Source organism: Anthonomus grandis, chromosome 6, assembly GCF_022605725.1.
Source record: "Anthonomus grandis grandis chromosome 6, icAntGran1.3, whole genome shotgun sequence".
NCBI classification, from domain to species: Eukaryota; Metazoa; Arthropoda; class Insecta; order Coleoptera; family Curculionidae; genus Anthonomus; species Anthonomus grandis.
The window spans coordinates 21633833-21650746 of NC_065551.1; the positions used below are offsets into that span (position 1 = coordinate 21633833).

At 29.7% G+C, this 16914-nt stretch overlaps 1 protein-coding gene across 3 annotated transcripts in view; it reads left to right on the top strand.

Annotated features, from left to right (window-relative positions):
• Positions 1-16914, top strand: part of LOC126737710 (ras association domain-containing protein 10-like) — a 96522-nt gene that overhangs the window by 76622 nt on the left and 2986 nt on the right. For 2 of the 3 annotated variants that reach the window (XM_050442708.1, XM_050442710.1), the window contains 2 exons: positions 9369-9560; positions 9611-9736. In XM_050442708.1, the coding sequence (XP_050298665.1) occupies positions 9375-9560; positions 9611-9736 (312 nt within the window). In that variant the 5' untranslated portion in view covers positions 9369-9374. Of the gene's footprint in view, positions 1-9368; positions 9561-9610; positions 9737-14545; positions 14933-16914 lie in introns of those variants that run through there. The other variant, XM_050442711.1, reaches the window with a different exon arrangement.

The window sequence follows — 16914 nt, forward strand, 5'->3', positions numbered from 1 at the left end:
TTTAAATTTTACTAGAATCCTGCATTTTATCACAAAATTGTTGAAATATATCATTAACGTGTAAATTATTCTTTATAAGATATTCTCAAAATGTCCTAGGATTATATAATAATAGTAGATTTTTGAGACATTATAGGGTAACACGAAATAATATAACTTACATATTTACGAACAATAGCATAAGTAATTTTTTTGTAACAAAGCTACATAAAATCCAAAGAATGAACAGTAATTAAAAAAGTAATTAACCCAACATCAATTTAGATACCTTGCTACTTCCTTATACCATAAACGAGATTTCTTTCCATGAATCAGTTTGAAAAGTAGTGACAAAGGCTCACGGATTTATGGAAGTTATTGTGAAAAGCGACAGAAGGACGACTAGTTTTAACTTTAATTAGTGCGCTTTGCCATAAGTTTAATGACACGATGCCATGCGATGCACAATCTAATTAGGAAAAATTACCATAAGAACGATGATATTTATGGCAAGTTTTTTTTTTTGTAATTTAGCATGTCACTTTATCAATTGTGCATATGTCCGTCCAGTTTTTAGGTGAGCAATCATTAAAATTAACAATAGCAATATTACGTCCAATGGTATATTATTAACCTCTTTTTTTGCCCATAAACTGTTATTGTAGTCTGCTTGCCGACCTAAGAATTTTATAATTACCGATCATAAAGCGGAATGCGCGCGTACTATTTCAAATTCTAACATCAATTTGCACGCGAGACACACATACAATAGGAAATTGTTTCTTTCAATTCGGTTCAGTGAACTTTTGAATGTTTGTTTGATAGATTTGTAAAATCCAGATAACATGTTTTTTTTATAGTTTATTTATTGAAGTTGAAAATTTGGCAATGCTCTCTATATATTGGGGCTTAATTGTTAATCTATAAACTAGAAATTTCACTGCAAATCATTCTTAACCTTATGCTAACTTTATTTCAAATTTACTCCTTTTTTTAATCATGCATGAGTTAACAAGTGCAATACTAATGTAACGACTTGGCGTCAAGGTATTTAAAATGCTACCATAAATAATCATCTTGAATTTTAATATTTTTTGCTGTACCTATATAAATTTTGATATATAATTTATACTAATAAAAAGTTAGAATGTATATATGTATATATATAGATAATAAAGGATTTTGTGACGGCGAGAGTGCCAAGGGCAAAAATATTTTTTTAATTAACATTTTTATAAAAAAATATTTTGTTTTCCAATTTATCGCTTTAAAAATTGTAATTGAATAATTTTCGTTTTTTTATTATTACCCTGCCTAGTCCGTTTTTTTTTTTAAATTGAATCCGTACTATTAAGAGGAAGAAATCAAAAATGTGATAAATTATTATTTTTATATATTATAGTTTATGTTAGGCCTAAAATGGCAAAAGTCAAAATTAAGTTAAACATTTTTTTTTTCATTTTTTTCCATGTATCCACACTCTAATAATTTCCAAATAGTTCAGGAGTAAAAAAAACTAAATTACGCAAATAAAGAAAATAAACAAAAAATAATACTTATTTATATTTTTAGAATAAATTGGGGATTAAAAGTGTTAAGCATCGTAATGTAAATGTTCTGTTTATATTACGTAATATTACAGTAACATTAGAAATTTATTTTAAAAAAACAGGTTTTTAAGTTTTTTTTATTTCAAAACTGTAAAAACGTTACAGTTTTACCTTAAGTGGCTAGAATATAATAAGAAATTGGATATTTAAGACATGAAAACATCTTGCAATTTTTTAATAAAAATAATAAAAATATGTAAAAAATTACTTTAAAGATTTTTTTTTTAAAATTCTTAAATATCGGCAAAAATTTAATAATTTGTTTTCATCTTTTATTGTTTATAAATTTTACAATTTTTATGAACATGATTACCTCTGTGGCACCAGGTTCTAAGACATTATTCTGGATTGAAAAATTTTGAAAAATTTGGTACTTTTTTAATTTTTTGATACTATAATGAAGCAAAAAAACTCTGTCAAACTAAATAAACTTTCTCCTAAAATATAATGAAATAAAATCGGGTTTTTTCCCAACAAATTTCTAAAAGAGAAAAAACAGTCAAAAATTGCAGATTCTAGTTACTTCAGTCCAAATTCAGTTACTTTTTCTAGTGAGCTATACTACAGGTGACAGTGATCTAAGATGATTGCTTGTTTGTATCTTCAAATCATAATGCTAAAATATACCACTTTTGAAAAAATTCGCCAAATTTTGAAAAAAAAAGGCAATTTAAGTAAATGTTCTTATGAAATGTTTCTGAAAACTAAAAATATTTTTGGGTTTCGAAATAATATCTCTCAAAAAATAATTCACTTCAGATAAAGATCAGATAGAAAAAGACAGCAAAATGTATTTTTTATATTCGTTACTATTGTTTCCCAATATGAGTGGATTTTTGATATTTGATAACTTTATTACGAAATTTGTAAGATTCTAGAGTCAGGTCATACCTTTGATCCGAGATCTTCTAAACAAGTTCTTCATACCGATCAGAAGGAATTGAGATTGGAATTCGATGCTTTTAAAATAAATATAGCTATTAAGTGGCCTAAACTTTATTGGCGTCAGTAAAGAAACTAATTTTGATAGCTTGCAAGTTTTTAACTTAATTAGCGCTAGTCAGTAAATAAGTAATAGTATTATTAACTATCTCTAAATTAATTTTTCTTCTATCAATGTATGTACGCAAGAGTTCCGTATCGTTTTATCATTCTTTATTCTATTTAATATAAATTGTGGATATTTAAGTCTGTTCCATATCGAACTCCATATTAATGTGTTGGCATGTTTTTAATGAATAAATAGAGAATGCTCAAAATACCATGAACAGCTCACATCACAAACATAGAACAGCTAAGAGGAATGAAAAAAAAATTAGAAGTCATGTAAAAATCACTAAATTTATAGTATTAAAAATACATAATAAGTCACTTTACTAAGATACTACATCTCTAGAAAATATTATTCCTTTTAGATACAGTGTGAGTGTATGTAACTTGGAATAAATTCAGTAATTGATACATTTTTTTCTTAAAAGAATCGATTAGTGTTTTAGTTGGACTTTTCTTGTTGAAAACAAAGTTATACAATATATAATCCTAATTTTTGTATTGCATATTTTTAAAGAGCCTATCAAATTATACAAAACTGCAAAATTTCAATTTTTTCTGACCTGTTGCTTCCAAGATATGTAATTTATTATTTATTATTTAAACCACTTGGTTTTACAAAATAATACTGTAAAATACGTTATGGTAAATAGGATTTACAATTACATAATTTTTAGAGTATGTCTTTTTTGTAAACATTTTTCTGGTAAGGTATATTATAGATTTGGAATAAATGTGTTTGCCATATTCGTTTAAAAAGTTGTTTACTTTATCATTATAAGTCAAATAATCAGATTTAAGTACTTTGTTTTAAATTTAAAGGTAATGCCTTATTTAAGTAAATAGCACAAGATTAAAATCATAATGATGATCGGATACCGAGATAGAACAGGAACCAAAAGGAATCTATGGCCTTATTTAGAAACATGTATTCTGATTTACCACCGATATGCAAGGTACTGTAAGCAAAATTGAAAATTAGTTTTGGGAAAATTACCATGCTAAAGCAACCATTTCTCGTAAATCTGCGCTCAATGAAAATCCCAAAATTAATGTATCGTAATGTTCCCTCAAAAAAATCCTAAAATTTTTATTAGCGAAATAGCGCGCGAATGAGGAGTGAATCAGTTTTCAGTATTGAGCGTTGTAAAGGCACAGAAATTTCATTACTTAAAAGAAGAATATTGGGCACAAGAAAATGAATGAGACTAGACTGCACTCAGTACCCAGAAAGTAAATGTTTGGGCAGGAATTATAGGCCTGTAAGTTATAGGCCCAATTTTCTTTAAAGAAAATATAAATAGAGTAAGATATTTTTAGAGTTTTTAAAAAAAGAACTAATTTCAAATTTCTGATCAAACAGAAGCTAATATGCCAAATAAAAACATCTGCTGAACATGGTGCGCCTCCCCATTTTGAACGTCCTGTTCGTCGTGATGCTATGGATTGGTATAAGAGGACCTTCTGAATGGCCATCAAGATCTCCTGATCTAGCTCCTTTAGATTTTTTCCTATGGAGATATTTGAAATCCAAAATGTGTGTGTCCAAGCTCGCAAACATTGAGGAGTTGTAAACGAGAATAAGACATGAGTGTATGTTCTTCAGTAAATATAAGAAACGTTCAAAATTTATGTAATGTACGTGTAGCGTATTGCCAAATAATAAATGGGCTACATTTGGAAAACTTATAAGAGGAAAACATTTTCAGTATATTTTTATTTTTCTAATCGACGAGTCCGAGGATTTTTTTGGGAAAAAAAGTATATGAATTACTGAATTTATTCCAAGTTACAGACTCACACTGTATAAATATTCAGTATTTAGGAAGTCTGTATTTTTTTCTATTTACGCTATAAAAAAATACATTCAATATTAACATGAATTAATAGGAACTCAAGCGTGAACTGTCAATATCCGTTCAAGGAGAAAGTGTCAACAGTTACAGACTAAGAAAACATGAAAATTGCGATCCTATGTGACATTATATGCACGTAATTTAACGAGTACCATAAACTATTGCGGCGCGAGAGTAATTTGTTCAATTGGCGCGTATTAAACCACATTACTGGTGATTTTATAACTGACACTTGAACGTGGAGCCGTTAAGAAGCACGTAAGTTGGACACTTGTACGTGACAGAACGTATAGGATGATTTTTGGTTTACTACGATTATAATTAGCACATTGACGGAAAAAAATTAACTTGCAGGAACATGCGTGTTTCTTCTTGTTAACTTTTATAAAAATTATTACACCGACTTACAATTAGTCAGTAATGAACTGTATCCGTTGAGTTTTTATGGTATTTTTTTAAACTTTGTCCGGTGGTTGATGATGGGAATGTTAAGATTTCAGACAGAGTCACCGGAAACACGTACTGCGGTATTGAATTGCGGCAGCAGGGTGGAGCTACGGCCGTAATGTATCGTTGTAATATAGTTTCTTATATGTTTGGCTTTTTTGTTTAAATAAGTTAAATTGCTTATTTTTAAAACGATTTTTAACACACGCGGTATTTTCGTATTTTCTTAAACAATGCATTACCAAAGCTATATTTATATAGATTGTTATCTTAGTCGGCCCTTAAACTAGGCTAGGAGTTTTTAGTTATATTAAGACCCTACATTTAAATTGACAAAATAAACATTTAGATTTGCCTCAGCTCTTCTCGTCATGGTATCAATGGTAAGAGATAACATAAAATTTAGAAAGCCACCACTCTTACCATTTCATTTTGCCCAGATTAAATAAATCAAATTTTTTGATGATCAAAGATAGTTTAATTTTCATTTTTAATGTTGTAATTGACGACTTTTTGACAAATAAGTTAAATCCTCCTAGATTGATTTTATTCGAGAATAACGTTTTCATTTTTTGGATTTTATTTCTGGATTCGATTAAAAGCACTATTCGTTTCTCAAGAATATCCATTTGTCATTAAGTATGTACACGAAGGCGTATAATGAGCCTTATTTATTTATTTATTTAGTTATTAGGAAAACTTTACAAATACTACAAACACGTACTAGTATTTACATGTAAAGTAAACAAAAATTAAAAGAAAAAAAAAAAGAACAATAAAAATCAGATATAGAATAAAACTAAACCTAAGTCTACAATATTCACTATATAAAATAAAACTGTCTTTTTTTATACTGCACTCTAAACCATATTCTGGTGCTCAAGCAATTTCCCAATTTTTTTGGCCTTATTATTAAATATGTCAACATCTTCCAAGATACCCAACACATTATTACAAATCTGTAACATATTATTTACTAAAGACGTACGACAATTATTTATATAAAATAAATTTTTATTCATTATTCCTAATCTAGTATTTAATACCTTAAAGAGAATATACTCAATTAATTGACAATTCTTGTATTTAATACTGTTTACAATAAAATATAGGAACAATACCGCCTAGTGCAACGTATTTAGGCCTCAAAAGAATCCAACATTGGATGGTACCAACAACTGGATGGCACCATGTATGGATACTTTCTAATTTTCCTGGCATCTCATGAACAAAAATCTCAAAAAACACTTCTGTACTTTTTTAATCATGTCCGAGTGTGACATTGCTTCGTATTACAAAATTCAAGCCTTATTAACTATTTTAGTGTAGTCACAGTTAAATTTTGTATTGCTCTGAAATGTTACTCTCAAACCTTTGATAGCATTTTTTCTTTTAATTTTAAAATTATTAATATAGTAATCTCAATAAAATAGTTTGTGTATAAATAAGTGATTTATTTTTTTAAATAAGTGAATTGTGTATAAATAAGTGACGACTGCACATCTTTTTCAATTAAGGGATATCTTATTGCTTTTAAACCAATCAACAATTAAGAATAGGTCACTTTTTAAATTGATAGTATCCTGCCTGGAAGATTTGGTTCTATATAGTTTAACATCATCAGCATATAAAAACATATAATCAAGCAAGGCATTAAGAAATAATAGGAACAGTCAGAGACCAAGTTTGCGACGTTAAGGAAGCGCTAGTTTCCTTAACGTCCTAGTTTCCTTTCCAAATTATGCTGATTTGAAGAACAATTTCCAACCTTAACCTTGTTAGTTCTCTCTGTTAAATAGGATATAATTAAATTAAGGCCTTTTTTGGGCCACTATGGACTAAATGCTTTATATTTGTTCTATTTTTAAATAAAATTTTAAAATAATCTTGTTAAAATAGAGCATTGACTTTAAGAATATTGATAACCTAAACGTGAAAAATTACGCTACGCAGGTGTCCCCCATTTTCTTCTTCACAAAGTCTTTGTGTTCATTTCAATTTTACATATTTTTTTTTACAACATTTCAGGACTTATAATAAAATGTAAGTTTATTAAATTAAAAAAAGGTCTGAAGCAGTCAAATCCGGCGAACACGGCGGCCAATTAAAAGCTCTTACGCGAAATAAAATACTCGCCAAAAATCTCGCGTAATAGAATCATTGTGTCTCGTGCAGTATGGGGAGTGATATTATATTGTTAAAACAGCGTTTGAGGTGGTTTATCACAGCTGGTCTCAAAAAATTATTCAAGATCCTACAGTAGTAAACAGCATTGATGGTAATGGTAGCACACATGCTGCATTTGAGTGGGTGCAGCCCTTGCTGATAAAGTGCTCTTGGATTTTCTTCAGCCCACATGCTGTTAGTTTTTTTTTGTTTACAAATCATTGAAATGAAAATGAGTTTCATTACTTATTACCAAAGTATTAGTAAAATCCGAATTTTCTCATTCATAAATTTCTTATTGCTGCAACGCATAGCATAATCAAGCCGTTGCTGGTAGTTTGCCAGCCTTATTTCTATAAAACTAGCTAGATTTTGTAGGAAAATATATGCAATGTTTACAAAATTCTTATGCATGAGGTCTCTTGGTTGATGTTTCTGGAACTCCTTCTACACTCATCCTTGCACGTTTAATATTTTTAAAGGTACCTTGTTGTCGAAAATTTGCGACCAGGCAATTTATTGTTAGCACTGAGGGTCCAGTCCACATATTAAAATATCGCCTATATGCACACTACGTCAGAGTAACCGAGTTTCAAAAAAAAAATGTTTGTTGTTCGTTGTTTTAATGTGTACTGTCTCATTTTTAAATCTTTAAGCCTTCTTTAGAGAATTCTGGAACAAAAATAAAAATGAAATTTTAAATAAAAAAGCTATAAAGCATTTAAACCATAAGGCTTATTATACGCCACCCTGTAAGTTTAAGAACTTTACATTAATATTTTCAAGGTTCTCCTTTTTTCCACTAAGTCTCCTTAGATAACATTACGATCTTCTTACATTGTTATTATATTTTGCTTAGAAATCTTTTAATATCCATTAAAGATTAAAGAAAAGATTTATTGAGTGAATTGATGCCTAGTGATTTTGAATTACAAGATTAACTCTTTTCTTTTTGATCTCTGGGCTTATTCAGGAGCACTTTTTTATTTTTAGGAATTAGGTATGTATGCTTAGGAGCCATATAATATTATTTTCAAGGTACTCTTCTTCTTCTGTCATGTTTGATATTGATATAATTCTTATAAGATCTGATGATTGAAATGTTGGTCAAATTACCAGACTTACTAGAGACAGAATTCATCATATCTTTTGAATTAATTCTTTTATAATTATTTTTTCTATATTTATCCTAAAAAGTTTTTTGTAAGAAGGTGACAATTCTGTATTAAAGTTTTTTCACCTGATTTTGTCCTTGACTTTGTTCCTTCTCTATAAATATATGGTTTTATAAGTGAAGAATGTTGTTATATTATCCCATAACTGTTTAGTTATAAACCTTTTGCTTAATATGTGTTGCTAATTTATTTCGCCATTATAAGCAACCAGATGGTGAGCCTATCGACAATATTTAACAATCTTGCATTTATGGCTATAAATGTAATCATTATGGTATAGGCAAGATTCTTCTTTTTTTCTATCAAGTTTTTATTTTGATATACTTAAATTTAGTTATTTGGATTAAATAAATTATTAATCAAAATCACAAAATTGATTTCCAATATTCCCTTTTTACAAATTTTCCCTAAATTATTTATTTGATCTTAAACTCTTTTTTTTTATGTTTTTTATTTTTTTCCTTGCCTTTTTTCTTTCATTTAAAATTTAGTAAATTTTACTGTACATCATCATGTGGCCTCTCCAATGTAAACTACTTAACATATAATAATATGTGCTTGTAGCTATTAAAAGCGTTATCACAACATATAGTGTTCTCGACCTTTTCTACCAAGTATAAAATTATCCCTATTTATTATTATTTTAAATTTATCTTCTATTGTAGATCATCCAATATAATACGAATTTTAATTTTTTTGATAATAAAAATCTTATGCCTCAGGACCAACCGTAGCTCTCATGCACTTAAGCATTAATAATGCATATTGCGCCGGATTTACAAACTGCTATTCAATATTTCAACTTCCGTATGAATGGATGTAAGTAGACGTTATGTAGATAAAATTGATAATGGCACTTTTGCAGACCTAACATAATTTATGAGTATCGCAAATCTACAAGAACAACACCGGCGCGACCAATACGTGTTATTAGTTTGCGCAGATACAGTTTACATCCGGAACTAATATATTATGTTTTAACTAATATACCAGTGATTTATGAGATTTTATAGCGTATTAATGCCGTTAATCTAACTTTAAAAGTTTTACACAAGCTCTCCATTATTTATTAATTTTTATTTTAGAAAAAAATGTGGCTGAGTGACCGAAGTAGACATTCTAGGCTCCCAGACGATTCGGATCTGGACAGTAGCTGCAGTAGTGGCGAAGAAATACCAATTTGGGTCAGAGGTGAGCAACGTTATGTGTCAGGAGTAACGGAAGAAACCACGTGTATGGATGTTATACAAGTTCTGTGTCAAGATGAAGGAAAAAGGGTAAGTTAATTAATAGATAAAAAAAGAAGTAGTATCAATTTTATTTACAGGGACGACATATGGGATTACCAGAACATTACCAAATCACTGAAAGGTGGCGGGGGGTGGAACAGTCTTTGGATCCCTATTCCAAAATATTGGATATATGGAACACTTGGGGATCTGCACAAGCTGAAGTAAGTCCAAAGTGCAGTTTCTTTAACTTAAGATAACTTTATTCTAATAATATAATTTGCTCCATCGATTATCTGGTTTTCCATAAAGTCATGCAATAAGACTCTATTTTGATCAATAGCTCTTTTTATCCCTAGATAACAGTAAACACCATTTTCTTTAAACTTGAAGATCGGACATCTTAAACACGTCTTCTACTTATTTGTCTTCAAACCAAACTTATAAATTATCTATTGTCTCATCATCTAGCCAATGACTCTGAGTTTCCTGGACAATCTGCCCCCGTTAACATTAAGCTCAGCCAATGACAAATGGGTCAATTGTGGCTTCTTAAGACGACTACTTATCAGGCAATACTTATGCAAAGAACGACATTTCTGAGCACTGAATAGACTTTTCACTGGTCCTTTCCTCACATATTTCTTGTGAGTGATATTCCACTTTTGATCATCTCTTAATTAGCCTCTTAATCATAACTTCTACTCTATACAGGGTGTGCCGAAATTACATCGCAATATTTTACCAGCTGCATCTTTGTATAAAAATAAGACAAAAACTTTATATCCAGGAATATTGAAAAGTGAATCGTTTTCATGTTACAGGATGTTTTATGATTCCTATTGAAGATGGTTTTTTATTAATATTTTCGAAACGCCTGGTCGTTTTTTTGCGAAGTTTCGAAATTTTTATCGTATACTACTGTTACTGTTACTAACTGATTTTATACCATCTTATGCTAAAATGTATACGTGATCGATTAAAATCAGTGGTCAGCAAAGATAAAAATGTCATAACTGTTTTTCTTAGTTGTATTTAATTAAATAGTAAAATTAAAAAGAACCGACATTTTTACATATAGGAGCGCCCGTTTTTAAGATAATCAGACATAAATGTTTTGCAACCTACACTCAAAAATTATTTTTCATCACGTCTAATAAAATTTAAAGGTGTGTTATAAATCATCAGGTGTAAACATGACATAAGACTATAACAAATACTTAATTTTAAGATCAAAAACTGTTTGTCAAAAATTTTATTTAAAAATTGTAAATAATATGTAAATTATTGAGAAAATTTAAAACCATTAACTTATTAAAAAAAACTGAAAATACCAAACAAACCAAATAAACAAAAAATTTCTTGAAACCGAAGGCTTCTAACGAAATAAGACAGGAGTATATTTTTTATGTAAAAATTTATTAATTATTGAAAAACTTTTTAATTTTACTATCCAAATAATTAAAAAGTAACCAGAAAAAAAGTTATGACATTTTTATCTTTGCTGACCACTAATTTTAAACGACCCTAAATATATTTTAGCATAAAATGTTATAAAATCAGTTAGTAACAATAACAGTAGTATACGATAAAAAGTTCGAAAAATAACGACCAGGCGTTTCGAAAAATATTAACAAAAAGCCATCTTCAATAGGAATTAAAACACCCTGTAATATGAAAACGATTCACTTTTCAAGATTCCTGTATATGAAGTTTTTGTCTTATTTTTAGACCAAGGTGCGGCTGGTAAGATATTGTGATGTAATTTCGGGACACCCTGTAAATTCAATTTGACATTTTAATTATGTATCTTACTTTATTATGTGATTCCACTTCTTCACATTAGAATCTTATTACTACTGAACCATATTCAAGTGGCCGATGAAGTGCGCAGATGAAAGAGTGGAAGAGTCGGTGTGCAACAGGAACAGAAAAAGATAAACTTAATACAAAATAATAAATTCGCTTGTTTTGACTAAGTTTACACTCGTCATATTTCAGCCCTGAAATATTTTAAAATAAATATAATATCTCTTTTAATAAATAAAATCCCAATTATTGTAGCCGATTGTTTTTGAATTGCTTGAAATTGCATTTTTAATATAAAAGATTCATAACAAACAGAGCTAGTATTCAATTTATTATTGCATTTTAGTATTTTATGTGGAAATAAAATATAGGTTTTTTTTAATTTTTTGCCTTTTTGAAAATCTTAATTCGGGAAACGATTTTTTTAGAGTCATATTATTTATCTATTTTTATAATAACCCAATAGATACAAGATAGGCTAAAAATAAAAAGTTTGTACCATATTACAGTATCAAATTTATAGCAAATTTTGTAATTGCGAGAAGCATAATGGCAATAGAGAATATTACTTAGTTGTATTTGCACAAACCTGAATAATATTTATAAGTTTTTATTTCAGTATATTAGTAGTTTTTTTAACCTATATTCATAATTATTTTAAAGTTTAGGCTTTACCTATCTGTTTTACTAAGAAATGTAGGTATTAGTTTTTTTTACGAGTAAATTCAAATTTTGCATATTATATTACAGGGCCCGACGGTAAAATAGTCCTGGCTCCTATTTCAACTTTTAGCGGCCCTAAGTAGGTATTTTTTTTGATTTTGACCTAATAACCCTACATGTACTTTGTCGAAAAGGGTATATTACCTAAATAACGGGTCAATTTCTGGAAATTCCATAGATTTTTTAACTAAATAGACCTAACCAATAAGCTTTTCGCCGATAGTTATATACTGTTGATAATAATATTAAGTTAAAACCAAATACCAATACAGAATTCTGCTTATGCTACATATGTAAGTAGTTAATTACTCATGATTATAAGATATTATAATAACATGATGAGTATTAATATAAATTTTACAAGTTAGCTAATTACAAAAAAATGTTTTTAAAAGTATGTAGCAAACTATAGAGTTAATAGGGTCAGTCACTATCAGCTTCCGGCATGAGATAAAAATAGCTTTATTTCTCAGTTAGGTGACCTATTACAAATGTATATAAGTTTTTTGATATACAAAATTTTATAGGAGACATAAACATTAATATAATGCAAACAAATAAAATTGAAGTGGTACAATATTTAAAGGTATTAAATGGATTTGAATATATCTGTGGCATAAATAAACCCATTAGAGCACAAAATGGCCAACAACCTTCAGGCATTGACCACTATATTGTAAGACCTATAGGGGACACTGCCGTACAGTCGAGATTTATGTACATTGGAATTTCTGATCATTTTCCTGTCCTATTAAATTATTATTGAAGAAAGACTTACCTAAAAATCATGTTATCAAAAGGTTAAACGTTAAAAAGCTTGTTTATTAAAGAGGAAAATTGGTTGGATATTTTGCAATGTATAGATGTGGATCATTGTGCTAATCTTTTTGTGAATAAAATTAAAAAGAACATTGACTTTGCAACAGAAGAAAAATATATTAAGGGTAAAGAAAAAAATTAAAACTATGAATAACACAGTGACTTTTGACTTCTATTAGGCAACGCGATAAACTAAAGAAAATAAACATAATTCAAAATACAACAAAGAAAATTTAAAAACTTCAAAATGTACAGAGATTGGCTTAGTAACCTAATAAAACTAACAAAAAAGAATTATTATTCTGGAAAAATTGAATTATCAAAGCAAAACATTAGACAAACATGAAAAATCATAAAAAAACAACAAATGAAAAGGAAAAAACCTTCAACAACATCCTAATCCTCCATCAACAGCTACAAGGTGATTGATAATGAGGGCGGAAATATAGATAATAATAGAGAGGTGGTAAATCTGTTTAATTATTATTTTAGTAATGTAAGTAAAAATATGACAAAATCGCTAAAAAATAGGGCAGCTGTGGGTAATGAATTCTTTTAATAAATTTAATATTTAAATGTGGTTACTTTCCACAAATTACTATACATAAGTCGGGAACCAAAGAGGCCTTAAATAACTATCGACCTATAGTACTAACTAGCAACCTCTCAAAAGTGACAGAAGAGTGCATTAAACTTGAGGCTAAATGAATATTTAAATGTAGATAAAATAATATCAGAGCAACAGTTTAAGTTTTAACAGAATTTTACCACTAAGGATGCGGTTGCCTGTTAAAGAAATTATATAAACCAAAGTTTTGTTCAGGGAAGTAAATGTATTGGAGCTTTTCTTAATCGAGGCGTTTGACATTGTGACACACCATATTCTACTTGACAAAGTAGTGTACGTGAAATGGTACTGAAACATTTTCAGTCTTACCTTGAAAATAGAACTCAACGCATTAAAATGAACAATTCAATGAGCACATACAAGTCGGTCGAATATGATGTACCACAGGGGACGGTGCTTGGCCCTGTACTATTTACAATTTATGCAATAAAGTTATTTGGGATAATTAAAGAGGAGCAGGGACAGTTAATGTGTTTTGCTAACGACAAAGCACTGAATGTTATAGGCAAGACTTGGCTTAAAGCAAAAATAAAAGCCGAAAGTGCACTTAAACATATAAAAGCCTAGTTTGATGGAAAATGGTGTATTCTGCTACTGTTGAGTCTATACTAAACTATTGCATCTTGGCATGGGGGGCTTCTTGCCAATATGTGTTAGAGCCATTATTTATTACTCAAAAACATTTACTAAAGATCATTCATAATAAAAATAAGATTATTAAATAAGTACTTTTGAATCCAATTATTTAACACGTTGACTGCCATGAGATTTATATAAAAACCATTCTCAGACGCCACTATGTCAAAATAGAAATAATTAGTCAAAATGGCCTACAATCAAATTTTTTAATATTATATGTTATATTTATTTTTTTTTTGTAAAAAAACAACTTTCGAGTTATCTTGTGGTCGGGCGTCTCCGAGCAGAAGTTCCTTGCAGCGCCCAACCACGAGATAACTCGTTAGGCGGAGAGATGGTAAACACGTGGCGGCACAACCTTTTTCGCTCGCAGAAGCAGGCAGTTTAGTTAGTATAAGCATGCGGCCAGGCTTGTAAACGTGTGGACTATTGGTTTTTGTTAACGGTTTTTAGTTGCTTTCGACATATATTTATTGTTGTTTGAGCTACTTGTGCATAAAAATGTCGCGAAAACGTTCTTTGAATGACCATGAGCTTGAAAATTTTGCCGCAATGGATGAGAATGAGTGGGACAGTTTCCTAAAGGATAATTCGGATGAGGACCCGGATATATGAAATGTCTAGTGAACACACTTCAAGTGAAAGTGATCAGGATCAAATCCAGCCACCCGAAGAATCACATTTAGATCCTGAGTGGGTTGACATTGCGGACGAGCACATTGAAGACGAGCTACCAGAAGTGCCAGACTTAGATGCAGAGTGGGTTGACATTGAGGAGGAGCCACCACATTTTCATTTTTTGGTAAACGAGGTTGGATTTATGTCTTAAGAACAAGTAACGATAAAATATCTTGTAAATTTATTCTTTTCTAATGAGTTTTTAGGCTATTTGGTACAACAAACAAATTTGTATGCGACCCAGGAGAATGCCAAACATCTCTTGACAAGGTCCTTCAGATTGATCAGATGGGTCGAAACCTCAAATGAACTGCAAATATTTTTCGGTCTTCTTTTACATATGGGTCTATATAGTTTTCCTTCTATGGAGCATTATTGGTCTCAACATATGTACAAGATGCCCTTTTGGCGCCAGGTTATGAGTAGAAATCGGTTCCAGTTGCTGTTGCATTTTTTGCGTTTCGCTTTTCCACAAAATAATGCAGGATCACTATGTTCCAGACAAAAACTTATGCCACCATCTATAGATTACAACAAGTCAGATCACTTCCTATACCGCCCGTGTTAAAGCAAAATTGACCTTGAATCATTTGTACGTTTGCTGCGTACAAGCGTTTACCAGGGTTTATCGTAAATATCGATGAAAGCAAATTCTGAGGCGCGCTGATTATTTTTATACGAGGAGTATTCATAAGAAGTATTTTAAGTCATAAAATAAGAACTTTTTTTATAGGACTGGAATAGAATGTGTTTATATGACAGTGTTTCTTAATTATTAACGTTTTTACAAATTTTTTATATTAGCTTCACTTCTTTGCCTTTATGTAGCAATGTTTGTATGTATGTATATAACAAATCTAAGAATTCTATTTAAACTATAACTTCTACTTGTCAGATTGTTTTCAAATTTTGTAGGTGCTTGGCTTTCGATAACAAGGACAGTTTTTAAAATGTTTTTGAGTTTCCCTTTTCTAAAATTGGTGTATCTAGAAGTTTTCATCAGTTCAATGAATTTGAACTTTTAAATAAATTGGAAGCGTTTAATATGGCGGATTCAAAATGGCTGCCTTTTAAGTCAAATATAATATATAAAAAGTGAATTTGAAAAAAACCTTACTTGTTGAATTGTTTAAATTTGCTACATTTTTAGGAGTCTTATCAAAAAATACGTTTTTACTTAATATTTGTTGAAATTTTAGAGATGAATATTCAAAAAATAAATCTCAAGTTAAAATAAATAAATAATTAAAAAACACATTTAAACGCACTAAAAAATATAAAATAATTTTAATACGGTATGGGTTATTTAAATGTTTGAATTAAGTCATTTAAAAAATACAAAAGCGCATACGAATAACAAACAATTTTCATAATAAGCGCTAAATAAGTAGTTTTGTAAATTATATACTTTGTATTCATTTGTGGATATAGTAAATATATATAAAATATGTTAAAATATCAAAATTTACCGGGTCTTAAACGCCGACATTGGTGGCCAACAAAAAGAAGTGGGGTGTGTTGGTTTGAGATAATAGGTTGTAAAATCGGCTAAAACTATTCCAGTAACATTAGGGGGAGAAAATAAATAATAAACTATTTTTAAGATTGTAATGCTTTTATGTAAAACACAAAATACAGAACAAAATATTTAACATATAGGGATGAAATACATACTACTTTATTATTGGGTAATTATATTTATACAAGTAGTATGTAACCAAATTATTGTCTAAAACGCTACAAGCAAAAACTCTCTCGCGAAACGGATGCACACAAATTAACGTACTTGCGAAAACTAAACCTGGGTTCTACCCAGCCGATGCATGGCGAGGTGAGGAACGGGGGGTGGGGCAATCGATTTCAGGGCCGCTCGCGTGGTCTGACTTGTTGTAATCTATAGACGATGCTTATGCATTGATGGATCAATGGTCTTATGGCGTGGCAGGCTTATTTTTAGACAATATATAAAAAATAAAAAGCATAAGTACGGGGTAAAATTATATGAACTATGAGAATCTGCTGGCATGGTTCTAAAAATAAAAGTATATTGCGGGAAATCAGAAGCTATCGAGAATGATTTGGGGCATGCTGCAAGTGTGATCCCTC